The sequence below is a fragment of the Miniopterus natalensis genome, chromosome 18 (assembly GCF_054644295.1).
Source record: "Miniopterus natalensis isolate mMinNat1 chromosome 18, mMinNat1.hap1, whole genome shotgun sequence".
Lineage (NCBI taxonomy): Eukaryota > Metazoa > Chordata > Mammalia > Chiroptera > Miniopteridae > Miniopterus > Miniopterus natalensis.
The window spans coordinates 4989411-5012754 of NC_142098.1; the positions used below are offsets into that span (position 1 = coordinate 4989411).

A 23344-nucleotide genomic window follows, 5' to 3' on the forward strand; every position below is an offset into this window, starting at 1 on the left:
ATTTTGGATATTAACCCCTTATCAGATGTATCATTGGAAATATGTTCTCCAATTCAGTGGGCTGTCGTTTAATTTTGTTGGTTTCCTTTGCTGTGCAAATATTTTAGTTTGATGTAGTCCCATTTGAGGTATGTTCCCTCTATTCCCACTTTGCTGAGTTTTTTTTAAATCATAAATGGGTGCTAGATTTCGTCGAATGCTTTTTCTGCATCTGTGATGCGATCCTGTGATTTTTATCCTTCATTTTATTATGTATCACATTTATTAATTTGCAGATATTGTACCACCCTTGCATCCCTGGAATAAATCCCACTTGGTCTTGGTTTATGATCTTAATGCATTGCTGGATCCAGTATGCTAATATTTTGTTGAGGATTTTAGCATCTATGTTCATCAATATTGGCCTATAACTTTCTTTGCAGTGTGTTTACATGGTTTTGGAATTAGAATAAAGCTGGCCTCACAAAATTAGGTTGGTAGTCTTCCCTCCTCTGAATTTTTTGGAACAGTTTCAGAAGGATAGGCGTTAGTTCCTCTTTGAATGTTTGGTAAAATTCCCTTGTGAAGCCATCCAGTCCAAGATGTTTGCTGGGAGTTTTTTTAATTACTATTTCAGTTTCACTAGTTGTAATTTGTCTATTCAGATTCTCTCATTCTTCCTGATTCAGTTTTGGAACTTTGTATATTTCTAGGAATTTATCCATTTGGTCCAGATTGTCCAATTTATTGGCATATAGTCCAATTTATAGACACATAGTTGTTCATATTTTCTTAAAATCCTTTGTATTTCTTTGGTGTCAGTTGTTACTTCTCCTTTTTCATTCCTGCTTTTATTTGGGTCTCTGTTTCTTGATGAGTCTGGGTAAAGGTTTGTCAATCTTGTTTTATCTTTTCAAAGAACCAACTATTGGTTTCATTCATCTTTTGTATTGTTTTTTTAGACTTCCGTTTATTTCTGCTCTGATCTTTATTATTTTCTTTCTTCTAGTCACTCTGGGCTTTGTTTGTTGTTCTTTTTCAAGTTCTTTTAAGTGTAAAGTTAGATGGAGGTTTTTCTTGTTTCTTGAGGTAGGCACGTAATGCTGTGCATTTCTCCCGTAGGACTGCTTTCCTTGTGTCCCATAGATTTGGGGTTGTTGTTTTTCTCACTTTCATTTGTTTCAAGGTATCTTTTGATTTCGTCCTTGATCTCATTAACTTAGTGAGAAGGTAACTCATTCATTGCTTTGTAACGTGTTATTTAGCCTCCATGTCTTCATGTTTTTCAGTTTTTGTGGACATCGTTTGGGGACATGCTTTCTTCCTCAGGTGGCACAGAGGTCCTGGCTCTAAACCTGTGCAGAAGGAAGTAATCCTGGCACACAGCTGAGCTCTGTAGGAGCAGTGTTTATGGTCAAAATGGCACTTTTTATGAATCATCCCATAGATGAGCTTATGACTACAGGAATGGACTGTAAATGTAGACATTGACAACAGGAACCATGGACAGAAGAGGTGCCAGCTATCAGAAAACTAGAATCTTCCCCCATTAAAAGATTTACTGTAATACTGAGGTGAAAAGAATTCACTATTAACCTTTCAGTAGCTTTCCTAGCTCATGGTGCAACAGAACAGACGATCTGGATGTTTTCAAGTAGTGGAGGAGGTGGGCCAGGGTTCCTTCCACAGCCAAGGATGGTCACAGCCCGAGTAACACTGTCCTTCCTCCCCCAGGTGGGCGGGATCAAAGACAAAGTGCTGGCTGCACACCGGGCAGGACTGAAGCAGATCATCATTCCTCAGCGGAACGAGAAAGACCTTGAAGAAATCCCAGGCAACGTGCGTCGGGACCTAAGTTTCATCACGGCGAGCTGCCTGGATGAAGTCCTTAATGCTGCTTTTGATGGAGGCTTCTTGGTCAAGCCTAGACCTGGCCTCTTAAATAGCAAATTGTAGACTCAGAGCTCAACTGTTCAGGGCTTTTACTTCTGAAGTGCCCCAAGGTACTGATCGGTTCACTATTCACACCAGGCAGGCGAGCAAAATGTCCCTTGTGAACATAATCACAGCAGTCACGAACCTCACCCAATCAGTGGCTCGTGTTTATTACAGAAACGTTAATTTAATAAATTGATGACATTAATTTTTTTTGTCTCTCGTGGGATCATTACTGTCCCTGGAAATGTGTTGCGCTGGTTCTGCGTGGCCCCAGAACAGCACGGAACTTGCTAGAAAAGTCAGTTCTGAAGCCCCACTCCTCAGTCACACTCAGAAGTGTTTTAAGAAGCCCTCGAGGTGATTCAGATGCACAGTCAAGGTCAAGAACGACTGGTAGAGACCGTTACCTTAGCAGATTCCTGTCTATGTTGCGGAGTCCTGGAAACAGGTAGAAGGGGAACTGGGCAAAGATGTGAAAGCACAGCCAGCGGTTAGTCTCTGTGGGAAATGAAGTGTTCAGGTTAAGTGAACTCTGGGGTCCACACCCCAACACGTCCCTTCTGCGAGGGGAGTAGCACTTACGACATCAAGCCAGGCAGAGCGGCACATGTTAGCAAAGCCACAGAAATACACCAGCCCCGAACGCCTGTCGCCTCCCAAAGCCCAGGCCCCAGAGGCAGGCAGGCTCATTATTCTGACCGGCCCCAGCTCCTTGTATGCCTGTGCCGACCCCCAGGTCTGGGGACTCCCACATCTCTCCCCTCCCATGATGAACCCAGGGTATGGACAGCTAGGCCAAGCGAGCTCCTGGATCACAGCTTTCCTTACCTGTACGGTGCAGACTGTAGTGCCCAAGCCCGTGTAATTACGAATATTAAGTTAGAATGCAATGTTAAGTAACCGAGTGATGTCTAATGACTGTCACAGCCAGTAATGGGCTCCAGAATCTTCCATTTCAAACTGTAAAGCGGGCGTATGAGGACACCTTGGAACTCCTTGGCTGGGACAGGGCCGCAAGTTATCCAGGCTGCTTGGACCTGCTAGTAAATCCAAATGTGCTGGTAGGACGAGCCAGACCCAGGACTCACTGTGGCCTGTACCCATCCCTGTGCTGTACTTGAGCATAAAACCCACCATATTTCAAAGCAGCGCACCACTGTCCGCTATAAAGCACAGAATTGAAAAGGGAGGTAACTCTGGATTTTAATCAAACAGCAAAGCAAACACAAGAGTTCTTAATTTGCCAGATATTCTTTTAATGAGAGTTATAAAAGACCAAAAACATTTTTTTTGCAAACTGCCTTTTTTTAAACAAATGATTTGCTTTTAATTACAAATACTGTGTAAGACTATGCCTTCTTTTGCAAAACCAATAAATACGAAAACAAATTTTAAACGTGTGATTTGTCCAAGATGTTGGGGGGCGGGCTGGGTTTTTCAGTATTTTAAAAAATCAGTATATCCTAACCTTTCAAAGAATAAGTTTGAAGGTATGACTCAACTGGAGAGAAAAAGAGAAAGACCGACCATCGTATAGCTGCTTTAAATAGCTTCTGATCATCTTTTCCGATGTTACCTTCCCTTTCTGGAACTCTTACCTTCACAGGATAGCTGAATTTAAAGTATTTCTAATGAACTGATTAATGGGGAGAAAAAAATATGTATGGGACACACACATAAACTTTACCATAAACAATTATGCATATCAAAATAAACACTAACTTTAAAAAGGTACAAAAAAAGGTGGAAAAAGCCTGAATTACAGAAAAGAAAGTCAAATTTATTTAATGAAAAACTAGAATTAATAAAAATTAGCAAATACACACACAAATGTACACACACAGCAGCACTATGTATTGACTCAAAAAGGGGGAAGCAGTGGCCCAAGACCACTCAACATGGCTTGTCAGTTAAAGAAAAAAAAACCCAAGCATACACGCGCGCGCACACACACACACTCACGCAAAAACAAAAACCCAGTATTTTTCAACAGTACACTCAATCTACAACAAACACAAATTCAGAATTATTTTACAATGCTTCCTTCCTTAATACAAAAGATGCCCATCTGGATGTATATATATATATATTTTCAGTGGTTTACTGTTGACTTATTTTAAATATATTAGTGTTACTACATGCAACTGTTTCCTGTATTCAACAGCCTTTCCTTTTATTTACCTTCATGTGACTCGCTCCACCTACCAAAAGTTTCAGGTTGGCAGGCAGAAGGATGCCTATTCTCTGTAAAATTGAATGCAATGGTTTTAAACACTGGCCAGAAAATGTTTGATTGCCGTTTCAACACATGGAAATAGTTACATTGATGCCTAAATTGCCATTTTCTGCAAAAAGCTGTGCAATGCTGGTGTCAAAGACTAGACAGTCACTATTCATAATGGCTGTTGCAATTCCCTCATGAATAGACCGAGGAGTGGCTTCCCAAGTCAATCGCCGCCTATGCCCATTTAGCTCAAGTCGATAAGCAAAATTTTCAGCTTGCTTGCGTGTTCCTATCAGCTGTACAATCGCAAAGAACTGCTGGTGCCCGTCATACTTCTCCTGCTTCTCCAAGACTAGCATGAAGTGAAAGCCGAAGCAGGACTGCATCATCACCCAGTCCACAGCCCCGGGAAGATTGATGTCTGTAGCAAGGAAGACTATATCCTCTCCCTGCAGGGTTGTGATGGACTTGTGCTGATGCATCAGATGAGGCATGACAGCATCCAGAGAGCCTTGCCACTTACAGGAAGCACCGGGGCACGGGCAGGAGTAAGGCCGAAACTCACAGAGCTCTTCGTGGTCTGCTTTTTCTGTGTGTGGCAGAGTTATTTCACACCCGGAAGAGGCATATTTACAAGGGAAAAGTACCGAATTGGCCACTTTCTCCATAGCCAAGTTGCGAATGGATCCCAAGGGGCCCCGGCAGGTTGGACAACATGTGAGCTTTGGGCGACAGTTGCTACAGACAAGATGGCCACTCTGACACTGAAGAATGGGTGGTAACACATAGTCAAAGCAGACAGGACACTCAAAGAGACTGGCCAAGTCATTGTTGGAGGCAGTGGTGCCCGTCAGGGCGGGCACCCTCTGGGACGGTGTGCACTTGGAGGTCCCAGTAGGTAACGCTGTCGCAGTCTGGCGGCTCATTTCTGTAATAAAAACATAAACAGAAGTAAAAGGAGGAAGTAGAAAAATAATTATATGTGTTTCATGCAAAATTTACTGTGAGCAAAACAATGAAGGAAAACAAACGGTTAAAAAAAACCATAATTACACAAAATATGCACTTTGATTAGGAGTTACATGCTGGGTGAACTCTCTCTTCAAAATGTCCCAGAACACCTCAGAATTCCTGTTGGGTTTTAATCCTCACCTGAGGGTATTTTTTCCACTGCTTTTTTTTGGGGGGCGGGGGGGGGAGAAGTATTGATGTGAGAGACACATCAACTGGTTGCCTCCCACATGTATCCTGACCAGGGCCAGGGATAGAGCCTGCAACGAGGTTAAGCGCCCTTGGCTGGAATCGAACCTGGGACCCTTCGGTCCACAGGCTGATGCTCTCACCACTGAGTCAAACTGGCCAGGGCTAGAATTCCCTCCTAAAGAAAAAAAGTGAAAGCCATCCTTGATGCACCGGTAGAGTAAGTGCTGAAATACACCCTAGGCCATGAGCAACTGAGAAGCACTGCCCAAACAGCTAAAGTTCCATCGCATCAGTCTCTCCTGGACTTTCTCCTCCCTCTGGGTCCCATTCCCCTGCTCAGCCTGTTCTTTCCCGGTCTGAGTCAGCTGCTGATAGGTACCAGGTTGTAAGTCACCCAAAGAATCACCAAGGTATCGATTCTGATGAACTGATGGCAACCAGTTATCTGCTCTGGAGGTACGCTCGGGGAATGGAGGCGATCACAAGGGCCAGCTGCCACCCCAGCAAACATCTTCATTAGCTGGACATTAACTTGTTTCCTACTGTGAGGTGCCCCCTCAAAAGTGAGGGGGGTAGAGAACAAATGCAAGGCTGTTTGTTTTCTCAAAGTGTTTAGTCTGATATCTAGAGAAAATAAACCATTCTATTCTACTTCCATTCCACAATATAAATCAGGTATGATTTGCAAAGGAGGAGAGTCGGAAAAGAAGGTAATAAAGAATAAAGATAAAAGCACCAGAGAGACACACACAACACTTGGGGGGGGGGGGTGTGCACCCACAGGTAAAGAATTCCTTGTACCCTAGGGCTCACCACTGCTGCTGAAAGATGCATCAGCACAAAAATGCAAAAAGCATTTAAGGAAGAGATGTCATCTGGAAGAAATGACTAACAATGTAACATCCAGGCTGAATGAAAGATAAAACGGCACCTTTCCCCAGGAAACAATCTATGTCTTGGCTTCCCTAACAAAAGACCAGCCTACTGGCCTAAGAGTACAGTCCCAATAACTATATATACCGTATTTCTACAAAATTAGTACTTAATGCCTCCAACTTAATATTTTCTCAATCACAATCGTTATTCTGTTACAAAAATTTAATTTTGAGAACAATGCTGGCTTCCGATGTGACCGTGTAAGTGCAATTTGGGTTCTACATTACTCCAGAATAAACACTTTAACATGGGGGCTGAGGGTGCAAAAGAGATCAACCTCACTGTCACAAAAATATTCTCAAGTTCAAGGGGAAACAAGTACAGCAAAAGTCCATAATAATGCAGCTCATCACATGGACGCAGCACAGACAACCGTGCCCATCATCTGAAGCCCCCCACAACCAGAGTTCTAGCCCACAAAGGAACTACAAAGTAGCTCTCCTATAATCCAGGCCTCCCAGGAGGTTCCCGGTGATGACCTGGCATTTTAGGTCACTTGAAAGCAATGGGTCAGCACTGCCAAACGCCTGTGTGGGCTACATGCCTACTTCAAGGTCCATTTTGTGCTGCTCACTTAGTGATTAACATAATTGGAAAGTGGTTCCCTGGGCAAAAAAGTCTAAGCCACCAAAGCCTTTCAAATCACTAAATCAAAACAGCTAATCGCGAGGGTCAGTAAATCAGTTTGTAGTAAATGTAACTACTAAGCAAGAAAAGCACCACCATTTAATTTCCTGGCCTAGCAAAATAGTTAAACATTTAACAATAGTTCATATTCATGGTACAATATACATTATTATTTTTCCAAACATAATTGTGGAAAGCACAATTAAAATTCCTATTCAAAGTGTGAAAACGCGGGAAATGCCGCTGGTATTTCTTGTGAATGGAGGTATTACATTCACAAGACAGCAGCTGCTAGAATCTCCCAAAGCTCCAAAGGTAGAGCCCAGCTGCATATTCAACTAGGAAAGCATCCCCCCCACACGCAGCCCTGCAGTGGGCAAGGCTCCAGGAGTCACGGGCAGCTCTGCACAAGTCATGGTGTCACCTGAAGTTTGATTTAGATGCATATCAAAAGGCCACTGTGAGCTCGACGACGCTGCAGCCCGTCCGGGTCGTCAGATCCCACCAGCTCACAACTTCCCGGGTCCACCGTTTACGCAGCCCGGCCTCCTCCATGCCAATGCCTCGTCTCCTCCTGTCCCGGGGGCTGGTGAGCACGCGAGCAGGACGCGCCCCCAGGAGCATAGACAAGGAGCCTGCTCGGTGCCGGGCAGTCGGGCGGCGCCCAGCCGCGCCCGGGGCAGACCCGGCGGGCACAGGCCCTCGGTGCGGCTCCCACTCCCAGCGCGGGGGGGAGGCTGTCAAGAGGCGAACGGGAGCACCCGCCCCACTCCCTCCTCAGACGCCCGGCGACCGAGACCACGGAAGCCTCTCCTCTCGCCGCCCTCAGCTCAACTCCGCCTGTGCTCGGGCTCAAAACCACGGGCGCCATCGCTGAGCCGCCCGGCAGCTCGTGCGCCCCAGACCACGAGCCAGGCTGCGGCCAGTTCGGGGCAGGGCGGGCTGCAGATGCCCAGTGGCGGACCCTGGACGGGCGGCGTGCCCGGCGTGGGCAGCTCAGAGCCCTGTGGCCGCCCACCTGGGGAGCAGGCAGGCAGGATGCGCGGGACAGAGCCTGGGGGCGGGCAACGGGGAGGGGAAGGGGTGGGGTGTGGCGGGGGGGGGGGGGGGGGAGGCCAGGGGAGGGCCCGCAGGCTCAGCCCCGCCCACTGCGGCGCTGCACCCCCGACTCCCACCCAGGGGGCCGAGCCTCCTGACCCCCAGCATCTCCACCCCCGGCTCATCTTCATTTAGGTCGAGACGCGCTGGTTGTCGGCACACACTGGGCCCTCCGCGATTCCGTGTGGTTTCCACTGAGCTCCAGTCCGCCCGGGGAGGCTGCAGGAGGCGGGCGCCTTCCCCAGGGCGCTCGGGCTCCAGCGCTCTCCCGGTCGCCGGCTACGGCTACGGTTCGCTCAGCTCGCTCACCTCTCCATTTCCACACCGTCAGCACCAACTCCAGACGCCCCCTCGCCTCAGAAACACTGCAGTGGAGCCTAACGCCCCCGCTGAGCTGCTTCCGCCGCCCACGCTGGGAAAGCGTCCTGCGCGGCCTCACTGGACACGGCGGCTGGTTCCTCCGAGCACCGCCTGGCCCACAGCGCCCGGGCCTGGGCCTGGGCCGCTCTGCGCCAGCTCCGGTCACTGCAGCTCCGGTCACTGCAGCTCCGGTCACTGCAGCTCCGGTCACTGCAGCTCCGGTCACTGCAGCTCCGGTCACTGCAGCTCCGGTCACTGCAGTGGGCTCGGGCGGCCCTTCCCGCAGCGGGAGCTGGGACAGGGCCGCACCCCGGGCAGGAGACTGTAGATTACCCACTTTCCGCATCGCATGTTAACTCTAATCACGTCCCACACTATTAACAGTGTGTTCAATCACCTCAGTCTTATTGTACTATTAAGCTACGCAAAACATCGACACATAAATTATTACCTACATTTTATTTTCTAATATATATTCATTCCAGATAGGTCTCAGGTTTCTAGGAAAGGAGACTTCCATTGTTTTAGGCAAAGAAACTTTCTAAACAGAATGAAGGCAGAACCCAAAAGTATAAAATAAGTGGAGTACTGGTTCCTCAAGCAAAAATTTCATGATTTCCCAAACTTCCAAAGGAACTATATGATGTCTTACTGTCTGAAAACCCTTACTCTGTGGACGGACTTCTCACCATGACTCAGGGCAGTAACAGAAGTGCTGGAGTCATCTACACTTGGATTCAAAGCCAGTCTTTAGCCCCTGCGCAACTGTAAAACTGACACATCTCCAGCCTGAGTGGCTTTTGTCTGGATTAATGGCAGTGCGTAACTATGTATATCATAGGAGATCCAATTCCAAAATATTTAAGCATTCACCTGAGACCTCCAAAACTGACTTGCCTGGGTCATCAACTAGTTAGAGACCAGGGACTAGTTGGTTCCAGACTTACAATCTACAAGATGCCTTCTGCTTGTAAAGATGACCCAATGTATCTGCTGGAGACCAACTAGCACATCCCTAATTTTTACTACAGTAAACCTTAAAATAATTTCTCAACTAAGTATAATACTCATCTACACTGGTTTCACAAAGAGCTGAAAATTTCACAAAAACTACAATACACTAAGACAAGCCTAGAGAAGCTAAAGCAAGCAAAAATCCAAAATTTTGCAAGAGTGCACTAATCACCTACACTTTCTAAACACTACAGCTCAAGCCCAGTTTGGGATGAAGTTTAAATAGGTTTCACTCTAAATAAAAACATGTGAGAAGCAGCCTTTAATACTGTCTTACTAATTTCAGAGCATTTATAACCATTGCTTTGACATATCAACATACTTACAGAGGTAGAAGGACTTTTAATCTCAATTTCACGTGGGAACTTGTTTCCTTTTATTAAGTGGCTGGTGAAGAATTCCTTTGATTAGTCATAGCCGCATGCCTGGCTACTCTAATAGACATAATGTTGTGCCTACCATTTTCTTCTAGTTTACAAATGTTACAATAGTAGGCAAATCATGCCCCTCAAAAATGTCTACCTGTGAAAATGTTATGTTACAGCAGCAGCAGCAGCATAAAGCTAACAGTTACTTACAAAATAAGTTTAAAATGGAGAAGTAGTCAGACATAGAAACTGCATCACAATGTGTCATAAAGCAAGTTACGAAGAGAACATACATGGGAGGTGCAGGGTGGGGCGTGAGAATCAGGAAGGCCATGCACCAGAAAATGACCAATGGTTTAGTTATCCGAGTGGTGGGAGACTGGTGGTTTTTAGCTGTATTTCCTTCAAAGGGGACAATAAAGAAGCTGCTTTATAAAGATTAGTCTGACTGAGAAATGTGAAAAGTTAAAATAGGAAGTAAAATTTGCATTCTTAGTTTAGTAAAAAGATAGGCTACAAGTATCATTACCCCTTTTACTTCTCCAAAAATTATTCCTAGGAACGACATATTTACTGTAACATAAAAGCACAGGTTCAAGGTATGAATTTGCTCTGTTTTAGAAATCAAGGGGTTAAATGAAACTACTACATTCAAAACATGTAAGGGCTTTCCTCAACTGTTTTTTGCAAAAAAAGGTACTTTCTACATTTGATATTATGATGGGAATTATGCAGAAAATGTCTGTTAAGCCCAGCCAGGTGTGGCTCAGTGGTTGAGCAGGCGATCAGGGTTCGATTCCCGGTCGGGGCACATGCCTGGGTTGTGGGCTCGATCCCCAGTCGGGGGGCGTGCAGGAGACAGCCGATCAATGACTCTCATCATTGATGTTTCTATCTCTCTCTCTCCCTCTCCTTTCCTCTCTCTGAAATCAATAAAGATATATTTAAAAAGAGAAAAAAGAAAATGTTTGTTAAACATAATGTTAAAAATTGCATTTTTAAGATTTACTTTTCACACACTGACAAAATTAAAATTTAGGCAAGTCTCATTAAAAACTGAACAGCTTAAAATGCCAAGTTAAATATCAAACTTCGTTATAAAACAATGCTAAGAAAAAAAATAACCTATTTTTAGTTTCCAGAACTGCAGCAAATAAGAAAAAAATTTTAATTGTACATATTTTCCCAAAAGCTCCCTCCTCCTGAAGGTAATTCTGAAAACTTATAGGTATAGAAGAAAAGTTTGTGCCTAGTAGACTGAAGGTCTGATGTGGGGAAAGCGCAGGACAAAGGACTTAAGAAAAGGCTGCTATAAACACAGAAGTCTGAACAAAAGTGAAGACAGTGAATGGAAAGGAAAATGCAAACTCTAACTCAAATTCATAAAGCAAAGTACATTTCCTTTTTTTACTGCCTATATCACTGTATTCTGAGACTTCCACTTCCGGTTAAAAAAAAAAATAGCATAACTTAATCAAAACCTATGAGGCACTACTATATTAGATACTGAAATATGAAAATAGTTGAGATGAGCCCTGGCTAGTCTTGCTCAGTGGTTAGAGTGGCGGCCCGTGGACTGATGGGTCCCGGGTTTCATTCAGGCCAAGGGCAGGCACCTCAGTTTGATCCCCAGCCCTGGTCGGGGCACATGTGCGAGGCAACCAACTGATGTGTGTGTCTCTCTCTCCCTTCCACTGTCTCTGAAAAGCAATGGAAAAAATATCCTCTGGTAAGGATTAACAACAAAAAAAGAAAATAGATGAGATGCAAAGTAGGAGATGCTTGTGAGATGTCTAATAAAAAAAGCAGTTGATACACAGAAGAAGAGTTAAGGCTGGAGACTAAAGAGGAGGAACTTACCTAAAATAAGAAAAATCACAACACTTAAAGATGGGTTCCTTAAAGGAAAAGGTAGGAGCCCCTAGGCTACAAGAGTTCTCAAACCTCACTGTGCTCACTAATCATCAGGGGGTCTTGTTAAAACGCAGATTCTGATTCAGAGCCTGAGAGTCTGCATGTTTAACCAGCCCCCAGGTGTGGCCACTGCTGCTGGTTAAGGCCCACACTGGGTAGCAAAAGTCTAAAGAACTGAGAAGAAAAAGCAAAGGAGAGAGAAAACTGGGAGAGGGTAGTATCCCAGAAATCAAGGGAAGGCAGGGATTAAAGAAGATACATAAAAACTCACATGTGCATCAATATTAGAATAAACTATGCTTTATTATAGTCTTATAAGGAAATTGTATTATTTCTATAATTAGAAAAAAAATAAGAAAAATACAACAAGCAGATATGCAAGAACTCAAGGAATACAGTATCCACGAACCCTTAAGAAAATTATTTGATGGGGGGGGTGGGAAACATCAAACCAATCAAGTAATAAATCAAAGTTATTTAATTTAGAAATGGTGATTCAGCTGTAAAAAGACTGAAGTTAGTTAACAGTGACTCCATTTAAATATAGAACTAACACTAAACTGTAGGCATTATAATTACAAATTAGAATGTAAGTATTATAAACCTTAGCAAGGTGCAAATAATTATAATAAACAACCATATGGTAAGACAGTAGTAAAAAAAAAAAAAAAAAGGCGCAATCAGCCATGTTTTCGGAATCCACTAACAGGTCAGGTAAGAACGGGCCATGGATTGGCAAATATGGAAGTTAAAATAAATCTAGAAACAGATCTTATACCTTCACAAAAATTAATATGAATCACAGACCTAAATGTAAAACTATAAAACCCCTAGAAGACAACACAGGAGAATCTAGCTAGATGACCTTGGTTTGACAATGACTTCTGGAAACAACACCAAAAGACATGAACCAAGAAAGAAACTGATAAGCTGGACTTGATTAAAACTGAAATTTTCTGCTCTGCAAAAGACCCTGTCCAGAGGGTGAGAAGACGAATCACAGGCTGGAGAAGATATTTGCCAAAGAGATAAGTACACAAAATATATACAGAACTCCTCAGCTAAAGCTTTTCCTCTGTTCTGTAAAGTTCTGTACACAGTTCTTAAGTTTGTGCAGGGGGTTATCTTTGCTCTTGACTTTAACAACATTTGAAATAAAGACCAAAAAAACCACACATTTCAACAATAAAACAACCTGATTAAAAAATGGGCCAAAGACCTTAACAGACACCTTACCAAAGATAAAAGGATGGTAAACAAGCACATGAAAACACGTTCCACATCAGGTGCCATCAGGGAAATGCGAATTAAAGCAACAGGATACCACTGCACCCCTACCAGAAGGGCCAAGTCCAGCGCTGACACCACCAGATGCTGGTGAGGATGTGGAGCACTGGTGGTGGGAATGCAAAGTGACAACACTCAAGATGTTACTAACAACAAACTTACTTAGTGATGTTCACAGAGCCGTACTGGGAACCCTGGAGCGAACTGCTAAATAAGAAGACCCAGATTATTCAGAACTTTACTGAAAACTGTTGTTTCAACCTGTGTTATTTCAATAACCTCAGTTGGGACTGTGTCTGAAATCTGATACAGATCACAGAGTATGCTGTGAAGGAAGCTAACCTGGGCACCTACACCTGTAAGGCAAGGTGTTAGCAGCTTCATACACGCTCAAGCCTCATCAAGCAGGTTGTATCGCCACTCTGCAGGTGAGGAAATTAAAGGTCGGAAAACTGAAGAAGTCATAAGAACAGAGCCAGACTGTCTGCTTTATTCCTAAATCTCATTTTCTTTCAAATAACCCATTAAAAAGTATAATCTGCTCCTCAGTCTGGTACAGAATATTTAACTTCACATCTAACACTTCTTTCGTGTTAATAAAAGTTGACCAAAATAATTAAAGTTTCCCTAAATTCTTTACATTAAATCTCTAGCCCTAGTAAGGAGTTGCTTGTTGAAATTTTTTCTATCAACTGGTAGAATCTGACAGTCTGAGTTTGTCATTAAATCATTAGCAAAGTATCAAGAAAAAAGGTAAGAGCCAAGAAGAAAGAGTGACAGAGGAAGAGGGTGGCACAGGCTCTGCCACCGTCCGCCCCGCAGCGCACACTGCTAGCTAGAATTCTGGTAACAGTCGCTGCTGCAGCACACACAGCTCTCCCAGCGCCTAGACAAAAGCGTCCAATACTAGTCACGCAGCTCTTTGTGTCCACGTGTGAATACAACTTTTTACTGCCTTGATTATGATTTATAGTCTCTCAGGATGCAAAATTACCCCTCATTCCAGTAAATGTTAGTTCTGCTCCATCTTGGCATTAAGCTGTGCTTCCTAAGCCTTACTTATAGAACATGTCGTGCCCATTCCACACTGTAATATAACCCATTCAACTCCACATTCCACCTGACCAAGATGGGAGGCAGGCACGCACACGTGCACACACACACACCCCCAGAACAAATTTTAAAGCAGATCAAACTCAGGAGTAACCTATGAAGAGTTGATGCTACACTAACCAGAAATACTCTCAACTGATGGCTTCACACATACTCCCTTAGAATGGAACAAGCGGCCTGCTCTTGGCACCCTGGGGCACCGTCCTCTCACCTTCTCAGGACTTTACATCCCTCCTCTCTGGCCGTCATCTCTCCCTTTTCACTGGTGTGTTCTCTCTGACATCCAGACATGCTTTTTCATCTCCCATCTGGCTTCTGTGACCCACACCCCCTACTGCCCACCCTTCTACCTCACTGGTCATTCTAGATGTCCCTTAGATGCTTCAAGTCCAGCACACCAGAACTTTAGTTTGTTCCCATCCCTGCCCCATCCCCCTGAGTCATGGGAACCACCACCATGATCCACACAGTTGCTCAAGCCAGAAACCACTTAATTCCATCCTTCCCTCACCTCGCATATCTAATCCATCAGCAAGTCCTCTGAATTCTGCCTCCAAAATTTCTCTCAAATCCATCCACTTCTCCTCATTCCACTGCCACCACCTTAATCCAGGTCATAATCAACGACTGCCTGACCAGAGAAACGCCCTTCTAGCCAATCAATTCTCCAAACAGCAGCGACAGCAAGCTCAAAAGTTAAAAGAGGATTATGTTACTCCTTCCATTAAAACCTTCTGATGGCTTCTCAGTACCCTTAAAATAAAACTCACATTCCCTACCTGACCTGGCCTGTCTCTTCCCCATCCATCTGCTCCAACACTCCTCTGAGCTGGGATCAGTCCAGCTCATTCCTGCCTCAGGGCCTGTACCTATCCTTCAGCCCAAGGTGCTCTCTCCCCCTCAAAGCGCAGCTAGCTCCTTACCCTTACACCATAGCTTCTAGTCACTTCTGACAGCAGGTCTCCTCCTGCCCCATCAGTCTTTACTTCAGCACCTGAGTCCTTTACAGTACATATCACAATTTGTAATTCTGTTTATTTCCCTCACTAGAATATATGTGGTAATACTTAGAGAAATTAACTTATTCAACTAATTTTTTAGAATTATTTAAGCACTTTCTTTGCATTAGGCAGTGTGCTTTTAGATGCAAGAGCAGGCAGTGTCCTTGCTCTCAAGGGGCTTAAAGTCACAAACACCATATGTGACAGAGCCAAGAGACCCCCTCCAGGTCTAACAGGTCTAATCCCCCAGAGCCTGTCCTCTGAACCACCTGTGGCAGACTTGATAACGGTTCCCTGCTAATGGAAAGAAATTAAGGCATGGAGAGAGGTTAAGGCATCTGCCCAAAGTGGCACAGACAGACATTTAGAGATTAAGAACAATTGTGTGTGAAGGCACAGAAACATTAGAGTACAGATAGAGTTCAAGGAATAAAAAGAATCCAGTTTGACTAGGCAGGGCAAAGAGAAACTGCAGGAGGATAAGGCTGGAAAAGCATACGAAAGGTCGTGTGAGGGTATCAGTCAGTCATTTGATAAATATATACCGAGCACCAACTGCATTCCAGAACAATGCTAAACTCCAAACAAGGGTGATCAAAACCTTTCTCTCTTTGGGGACATATAGAGAATGATGTCTACTGAGGAGGAGGGGAGTACAGAAAAACTACAGTCCAGGAGGATACACGTTACAGTGGGACCAAGCAGAATGTGCTATGGGAACAGAAGAGATGGCACCCAATCAAGGCAAGAGTCCAGAAAGAACATCTCGGCTAAGTGAGGTCTACCTGAGATTACAGAGCTTAACAGGAAGAGAGAAAATACAGTACAGAGAGGCACCTGCAAGCACACAGCTGAAAATGGTGGGAAAGTGAGAGCGCCAGTTCAGGAGGGGCTGTGTACGTCTGTCTACCCATATGAAAGGAACTTGAAACTTTGTACTCGTGGCCTTAAGGTCACTATATTAGAAAGCTCCTTATTTACACTGCAGGAGGAAGAACTGGAGGGAGGGCAGAGACCAGAAGCAGGCAGACCACTCAGAAGACAGAAGAGGACTGAAAGTGAATGTGAAAATGAGAGACAGAAAGAAAGCAGCAATGCCAGATTTGAGGTAACCAGGCAGTAGAAAAATCAGGGCTTGACCACTAACTGGATATGGAGGGTGAGAACTGTGGACAGTTAGAAACAATAAAGGTTTTCATTTTGGACACGTAATTTTGAAGTACCTTAATAACATAAATGTGGATACATATCACCTACATTTGTCAAATGCATACTATACAACATCAAGAGTGAACCAGAATGTAAAGCATGGACTTTTGGTGACAATGTGTGTCAATGCAGGTATATCAAATGTACCACTCTTGTGGAGGACACTGATAATAGGGAAGGCTATGTATGAGGGGTGACTTGGAGTACATGGGAAATCTCAGTACCTTCTTTTTTGCTGCGAATCTAAAACTGCTCTAAAAAGTAGTCATTTGAAAAATGACCTACAGGCAAGAGAATACATGAGTCTAGAGTTCAGCAAGCAGAGATGTGAGTGTCATCAGCATACAGATAGTATGTCAGGAAACAAGTATGTATTGCATGGTACGCACTGATGATACAGGAATAAAAACCACAATCCCTACTCTTCTGCAGCAGATGTGCTAGTAACTATAGCCACGAAAAACTAATTCAAAGTGCATTAGAAAAACCACTATTTAAGAGAAACCATTAAAGAAACACTATAAAGAGGAAAATTTTATCCCAGGGGTTTGTTTTTTTCGGGGGGGGGACTTTGGGGGGAGGAAGTGGGAAGGAGTCTGAAGTTTTCATATATTATGTTTGTAGTGAGGTCTATACCAAAACATCCAGAATCTAAACATGTTGCCCGGCAGGTGTGGCTCAGTGGTTGAGCATTGACCTGTGGTCCAGATTGAGGTTCAAGGTTTGATTCCCACTCAGGGCAAATGCCCAGGTTTTGGGCTCGATCCCCGGCAGGGGGTATGCAGGAGGCAGCCGATCAATGACTCTCTCATCATTGATGTTTCTATCTCTCCCTCTCCCTCTCCTTTCCTCTCTCCGAAATCAATAGATTAAAAAATAAATAAAATAAAAATAAACATTTTACAAGGGGCATTAACCAAAAGGCTATAACAGATCTCTTCAGAAACTGAGTAAATCAACTGCTTTAAAATATAAGTGGGCCCCAGCAGGTTTTGCTCAGTGGTTAGAGCATCAGCCCACAGACTGAAGGGTCTTGGGTTCGATTCCTGGTCAAGGGCACGTACCTTGATCCCCAGCGCTGGCCCTGGTTGGGGCACATGTAGGAGGCAACCAGTTGATGTGTCTCTCTCACATAGATGTTTCTCTCTTCCTCTCTCTCCTTTCCACTCTCTCTGAAAAGCAATGGAAAAAATATCCTCCAGTGAGGATTAAAAAAAATAAAATATAAGTGGTCACTGCAAAGTTACTAAACTTACTGCTTTATCCTCATTATGTAAGACCTGTTTTCAAAACACTGAAAATAAAGACCTAGTCTTCAAATTATGTCAGTTGCCATAGCTAGATATTTCCTTTGTAACTCCAATTAATTTTAGCCTGATTACCAGATATTAAAGAATACTGCTCTACAGCAATTTTATAAAAATTTCCCAAAGCTTAGAGGCAACTGATATTAAGCTAAATTGAAATAAATCTCTTTCTGAATTAGTAGTCTGTGGAATCGTACCCTGAAAAGTTCCATCTCTATTAATTTACTGTACTTCAGTTTAAAATATTATTAAATGTTGCTAAAACATGCTAGAAGGGTGCCAAGAGGGGTCATTTAGACCAACTCTATACTGTATCTAAAGAAAATATGTGGCAGCCTGGGGGGAGGGGAGCAGGGTGGCGGGGCGTCAATGGGGGGAAAGACGGGACATCCAGTAATACTTTCAACAATAAAGATAAAATAATAAAAGTAAAAAGTAGGATATGCTTCCCATTGAAAAGAAAATATGTGGCAAAGCAAACTTTAGGGTTGCAACTAACCATTCCCGGTCATAAAAGTCTGTCTTTAATTTCCAGAACAAAAACTCACACCATTTGTAGAGCCCACTCTGCCTCAAAGCCTGTGCGAGGTGCCCCGGCAGCGGGCCCACCCCGCGCTGCCCCCTGCTCCCCGCAGCGCCTGAGGACCGGTGCCCCGCGCGGCTCCAGGTCCCCACGTCGGTACCTCGGTCCTAGGACGCGCGCTGACCGCCGGCGCCGAGGTGCTCAAAGGGCACCTCCTCCTAAGCAGCCTGCTCCTCTGAATTCCAGCCCCCAGGAGACCTCTCCAAGCCCTGCCCAGAGAAACTTCCACACGCCGCCATCTCACACCTGTCAGTGTTCTCCCCCAGACCTCTTGTTTTCAATGTTAACAACAAAATGCACTGAAAGAAAAACCCAGAAGCCAACCACCTATGACGTGATCTCTCAAATTCCGGCCCAGGCACTTCCAAGGGGCCCGCCGTGCCGAGGGAACCCCCAAAGTCGAGTCGCCCAGCAGCCCGGCGGACGCGCCCCCGGGGCGGCCCCGGCTCCAAGCCCCTCCCCAGCACCCCCAGGAGGAGGTGCGCCGCCGGCCCACTTCGCAGGTAGGGAACATGAAGGCGAGGGAGGCGCGGTGGTTCGCCCAAGGTCACGAACCGGGGGGGGCCGGACTGAAGCCGAAGCCGGCGGCCTGACGCCCGAGTCGCTCCCAACACTCGACCGCCCAGGGTTGTTAACGATGGACCCCTGGCGGGCGCCTGCCGGGGGCGGCACAGGGGCCGCTGCCAGGAGCGGGGCTGCGGGCTCTGGGCAGCCGGCTGCAGGTCGCCTTTTCCCCACACACGCTGGACGCGAGAGCCAACAAAGTCTGCACCTTTCCAGGAACGGGGAGCGAGAAACTCACGCAGCACCGTGGCCCAGGTATTCCACATCCCCAACTTGCAAACCTGGGAGAGTCGGGAAAGGACCCCAAAGTACCCGAGAAACGGCGCCCGGGGAAACCGAGGCTGACAAGCAGAAGCCGGAGCCTCCCGGGCAGCCGCGGGCGCGACCTCCTCCCGACGACACAAACAAGGGAGGCGGCCGCATTCTTCCCAGCGCACAAAGCACCCGGCCGGCGGCGGGCGGGAGCCGCGGCGCCACCGGCCGGCGGGGCGGGGACGGGCGGGCGGGGACGGGCGGGGGCCCGCGGCGCGGCCGCGCTCAGCTGACCTCCGCCATGTTGGCCGCGCACCCCGGACCCTTCCCAACAAAGGCCGGGGCGCCGCGAGCGCGGTGCGCCTCCCCCGCCCGGCCCGCCTCCCGGGCGCGCGGCGCCCACCGGCGGCCAGCGGGCCCCTCCCCGCCCCCGCCCGGCCGCGCCGGGCCCACCCCACGCGGGCTGCGGGCCCCGGGCGCGGGGGGCGGGGGCGGCGGCGGGAGGGGAGGGGCGGGGGGCGGCGCTCGCGGCCGGTCGGGCCCAGACAAAGGCGCCGGGCCGGGGGCCGCCGCGCCCCGCGCCCCGGCCGCCGCCCTCCCGCCGCCCTCCCGCCGCCGCCGCGGCCGGGCCTCCGGGCCGCCTCCCGAGCGCCGCGCGCGGGCCCTCCCTCCAGGCCGAGCCGCACTCACCTGCGGGCGGAGAGCGCGCCTCGGACCCCGGCCCCGGCTCACACGCGCTCCGTCGCCGCCGCCGACCCCGCCGCCGCGGGCAGCGCCACCGCCTCTGCCCCGCGCCGACACCGACCGGACGCCCCGGGCCGCCGCCGCCGCCGCTCGAGAGCGCGCCCCGCAACGGCCGCCCCGGCTCCCCCCTGGCCGCCGCCGCCGCCGCCGTTCGCGCGTCCTCGAGCCCGCCGCGCGCTCCCGCTAAATACCACACACTGCGGCGGCCGCCATGAGGAGGCGCGGCCCCGCGCCGGCCGCCGGGGGCGGGGCTTCCTCGCGCAGGCGCACGGGCGCGCAGGCGCGGCGCGGCGCGGGCTTCGCGGGCGGCCCCGGAGGGCGCGGCGGGCGCCCCGGCTCCTCGGCGGCGCGGCGGCTCCGCGCCCGCGTCCCCGCGCCCGCCCGCGCCGAGCCCCCCGCGGGAGCGCCGCCCGCGGGGCTTGGTCCCGGGCCCGAGGGGTCGCTGGGCCAGGAAGGCGACCCGGGCCCCCGCGCGCCCCGGTCGCTCGCCTGGCTCAGCGCCTCCGCGGGGCCTTCCCGCCGCCGACCGGGGACCCCACCCTGGGGACACGAGGTCCAGGCCCCTCCCGTAGGTTGGAGCTGCCCTTTCCCCGCAGCCGGACGACTCTCAGAGGTTGGCTCCAGCTGGAGAGCGAGTCCCTCGCCGCGCTCTGCCCGGGGCCCGAGTGGACCCGCCCCCCGTTCCGCGACGGTGAGAGGGGGCCGGCCACGGCCCTGAGACGCGGGCCCCGCTCGGGGCTCCGTGCAGGACCCTCTGTAGAAACAGTGTGCTCCGCGGAGGCAAAAAAGTTACTTTTTACATGTTAGAAGCCGCCCGGGGAGCTGTCGCCCCGCCACCAGGAAGCCCGCGCGCCCCCCGCGAGCCGCCCCTGCGCCCGGGCTCCCCGCGCCCGCGCGGCCACTTCCCCCTGGCGCTCTGCTCACGGTGCCTGCTGACTTCCTCTGGGACCCTTAGCAAAGCCAAACACTGTTTTTGAGGTCTGGAAAGTAAAAAAACAAAACAAAAAAACCGTGTTTTAGCCACAGGCTCTACTGCCAAGATGCTGATCCCCAAAGCCCAAAAGTCACTGGGAGAATTGGGTGAGTTATTGGGAGCACGCAGTAGTGGATGGTGGTGTGCGCTTCTCCGGCGATGCTGAGGGATTCCAAGGTGCTCTGTCATGCAGCTGACCCAGGAGGAAGACCCTTCGTTCATTCCTTCCTTCCTTCCACATGCCAGGCACCCTGCTAGGCTCTGGGAACAGGCACTAGCCCTGCACGCAGTGAGTATATACAGTCTAGTGGGGGACGCAAACATTAACCAATCTCACAAATAAATGCATCACTACAACTGTAAAAAATGTTCCAGAGGAAATAAGCAAAGGTGCCTGATGCTAAGGTACTATTAACAGGCCAGGTATATAACAGGACAGGTGGCTGAGTAAAGAACGGGAGGAATTAACCGAGGTGGAGGGTGCAGGACTTGGGTAAGGGGGAAAGCGTTTCAGAGGACAGCCTTGCATGGCCAGAAGACTGCCCAATTCCGTTGACTAAAGAAAATCTCCACTGTGGGTTTTGACCCCTAGAGGGAGGAGCCAGAAATGGAAGGAGAGGATGCTGATGCTGATTAAATCAATGGGGCCCTGGCTTTGTGGCCAAGGTCGCCAAACTATGCAATTGACCATACTTCTGAGGCTGGTAAGGCCAAGAAAGGATACACTGAGGAAGAAAGTTGGAACTGGGCATTGGTAAAGGGGGAGGAGTTTTCCAGAGGGAAATGGAAAAGTTTTCCAAATCCATGTAACTTATGTGAAGGGACAATCACAAAAGAGAAGACTTGCCTGCACCCAAACTGAATGGGGTGATGGGAGGTAGGGCTTCGCTGAGCAGACTGGCCACAGTGAGCAAAGACTGACCAGGGACAACACTTCTGTCCCAGCAAAAAATGAAGCTGTGAACCAAAAAAGTGGCTACAGACTTGGAGAGGAGGGTCTTGGAGACACCAGGAGCAACTGCTGCATCTGGAGGGAAATCAGTGGGATTAGGGAGGGTGGGATGTGAAGGAGGGTGAAGAGCCAAGGCTGAGGTTGACAAAGGAAACAGCATTAGCTAGCGTTTTTAAGCGCCTGCTCTGAACCCGCCGTGCACATCACCTCACCAGTCCTTGCAGAAACTCTGTGAAGTGATACAATTATTATCCCCATTTCATATATGTGGCAACTGAGGCACAACGAGGTCAAATAGCTTGCCCAGCTGCAAAGTGGCAGAGCCAGGATCCAAGCCCAAGCCCAGGGCCATTGCTGTGCTCTAAGGCCTATTCTGAGATTTCCAGCTTGGCGAATGGTGATGGCTAGGGAGCACCTGAGAAGGAAAGGGAAATCCCAGTTTTGGAGGCATTTTCTGTGAAGCGCCTGGGGCCAGGCAGAAAACAGCTGGAAATGGGGAGGCTGCAGATCGTGCCCCAGGGGTGGGGCTCTTCCGGTCAGGGTAGGGCTGGGCCATGCTTTTGGAGCAGATTCCCTGGAGTCACAGGATAGGGGCCTAGGAGGTGAATTAATAAGGAACAGCAAAAAGGAGGGTTCTTTTTAGAGCCGCCATTTTGAGATTTGTCTATTTCAATTCAATTAAGGCAAAACTCAACTTTACAAGGTAAAATATAGAACATACTTTAAAGACCTAAGATTTCAACCAACTAAATGGAAAGGGTATACATGAAGCAAACTCATGGTACATACAAAAGTGTAGGCATATAGTGACATCTGATCTTACCGGGGTAGGTTCTAAACTTTGCCCTTAAAGAAAAAATGTGTAACTACTAAAAATTATTGTTTCAAGATTACCCTTGAAAATCCTTTGAATTCAAATTCTTTGAATTGTATCCACTGTTTTGTTCATACAATCCTGTACCTGATATATATGTGTAAATTTTCAGCACATGATTCAGCTTACTTACACAAAATACAGTATTTCATTGTTCCTAATCACATTATTTGAACTGCAGTTTTTCACATTTTTTTTTTGAGGAGGGGAAGGTCAAGAGAGTTCAGTTTCGCTCCAGTTTGGAGCTAAATTTTCATTTTCACAAGCAATGCATTGGGCCTAGCCTCTGGCCTTGTACTGGGTTATAAAAGATACCAGAGTCACTTTTTGGCCCCAAGGGGAAGCAGCAGCATGGGGGCGAGATGTCAATGTTCCTGCTCCCCAGAACCTCTCGGCCTCGCGGAGAACTTGCCAATGTGGACGTGAAAGTTCCAAACACCCTACTTTGCAGAAACCAAATGTTGGCTCCCTGATATCCCCAGTCCTCCTCCTGCCCGACAGCATTTTGTCGTCTGAAAATGACAGACATTTGGCCCAGTGCTGACAGGGAGTTACCTTATATACCAGCGGGTGCCCAGGACAGAGTGTCCCCTGAAGACACCACACACCTGTAGGGTGTCGAAGTGTTGGGGCCCTCAAGCTCGTCCATTAGAAGCAACTTCTGCCTCTGGAGTTCTCTCACGTGCGCCTCTTGGCTGGACTCTCCTGGGCTATTCTCTAGCGTAGTCCAAATCACTTCTTCCTCCCCCCACTTCATTTTATGCAACACTCATCTCATTAATCTATCTCTGCTGCTGTTGACTAGATCTAGGAGGGATTCAACC

General features: G+C 47.8%; 2 protein-coding genes across 4 annotated transcripts in view; one reads left to right on the plus strand and one right to left on the minus strand.

Moving 5' to 3' along the window:
* Nucleotides 1–3303, plus strand: part of LONP2 (lon peptidase 2, peroxisomal) — a 53210-nt gene extending 49907 nt beyond the window's left edge. Inside the window, exon 15 of the mRNA XM_087827116.1 lies at nucleotides 1714–3303. Coding sequence (XP_087683242.1) covers nucleotides 1714–1935 — 222 coding nt within the window. The 3' untranslated portion in view covers nucleotides 1936–3303. The remainder of the gene's footprint in view (nucleotides 1–1713) is intronic.
* SIAH1 (siah E3 ubiquitin protein ligase 1) lies at nucleotides 3150–19684 on the minus strand. 3 transcript variants are annotated; one of them, XM_087827115.1, is made up of 2 exons: nucleotides 19668–19684; nucleotides 3150–5069 (listed from the first exon to the last, which is right to left on the minus strand). In XM_087827115.1, exon 2 carries the CDS (start codon nucleotides 5065–5067, stop codon nucleotides 4219–4221), a length of 849 nt encoding a protein of 282 aa, XP_087683241.1. In that variant the 5' UTR covers nucleotides 5068–5069; nucleotides 19668–19684; the 3' UTR covers nucleotides 3150–4218. The 3 variants fall into 3 exon arrangements, with proteins under 3 accessions (XP_087683241.1, XP_016069259.1, XP_016069258.2); XM_016213773.2 differs by lacking the exon at nucleotides 19668–19684 and adding an exon at nucleotides 19038–19128; XM_016213772.2 differs by lacking the exon at nucleotides 19668–19684 and adding an exon at nucleotides 18964–19024.
* Nucleotides 19685–23344: the final 3660 nt, after the last annotated feature.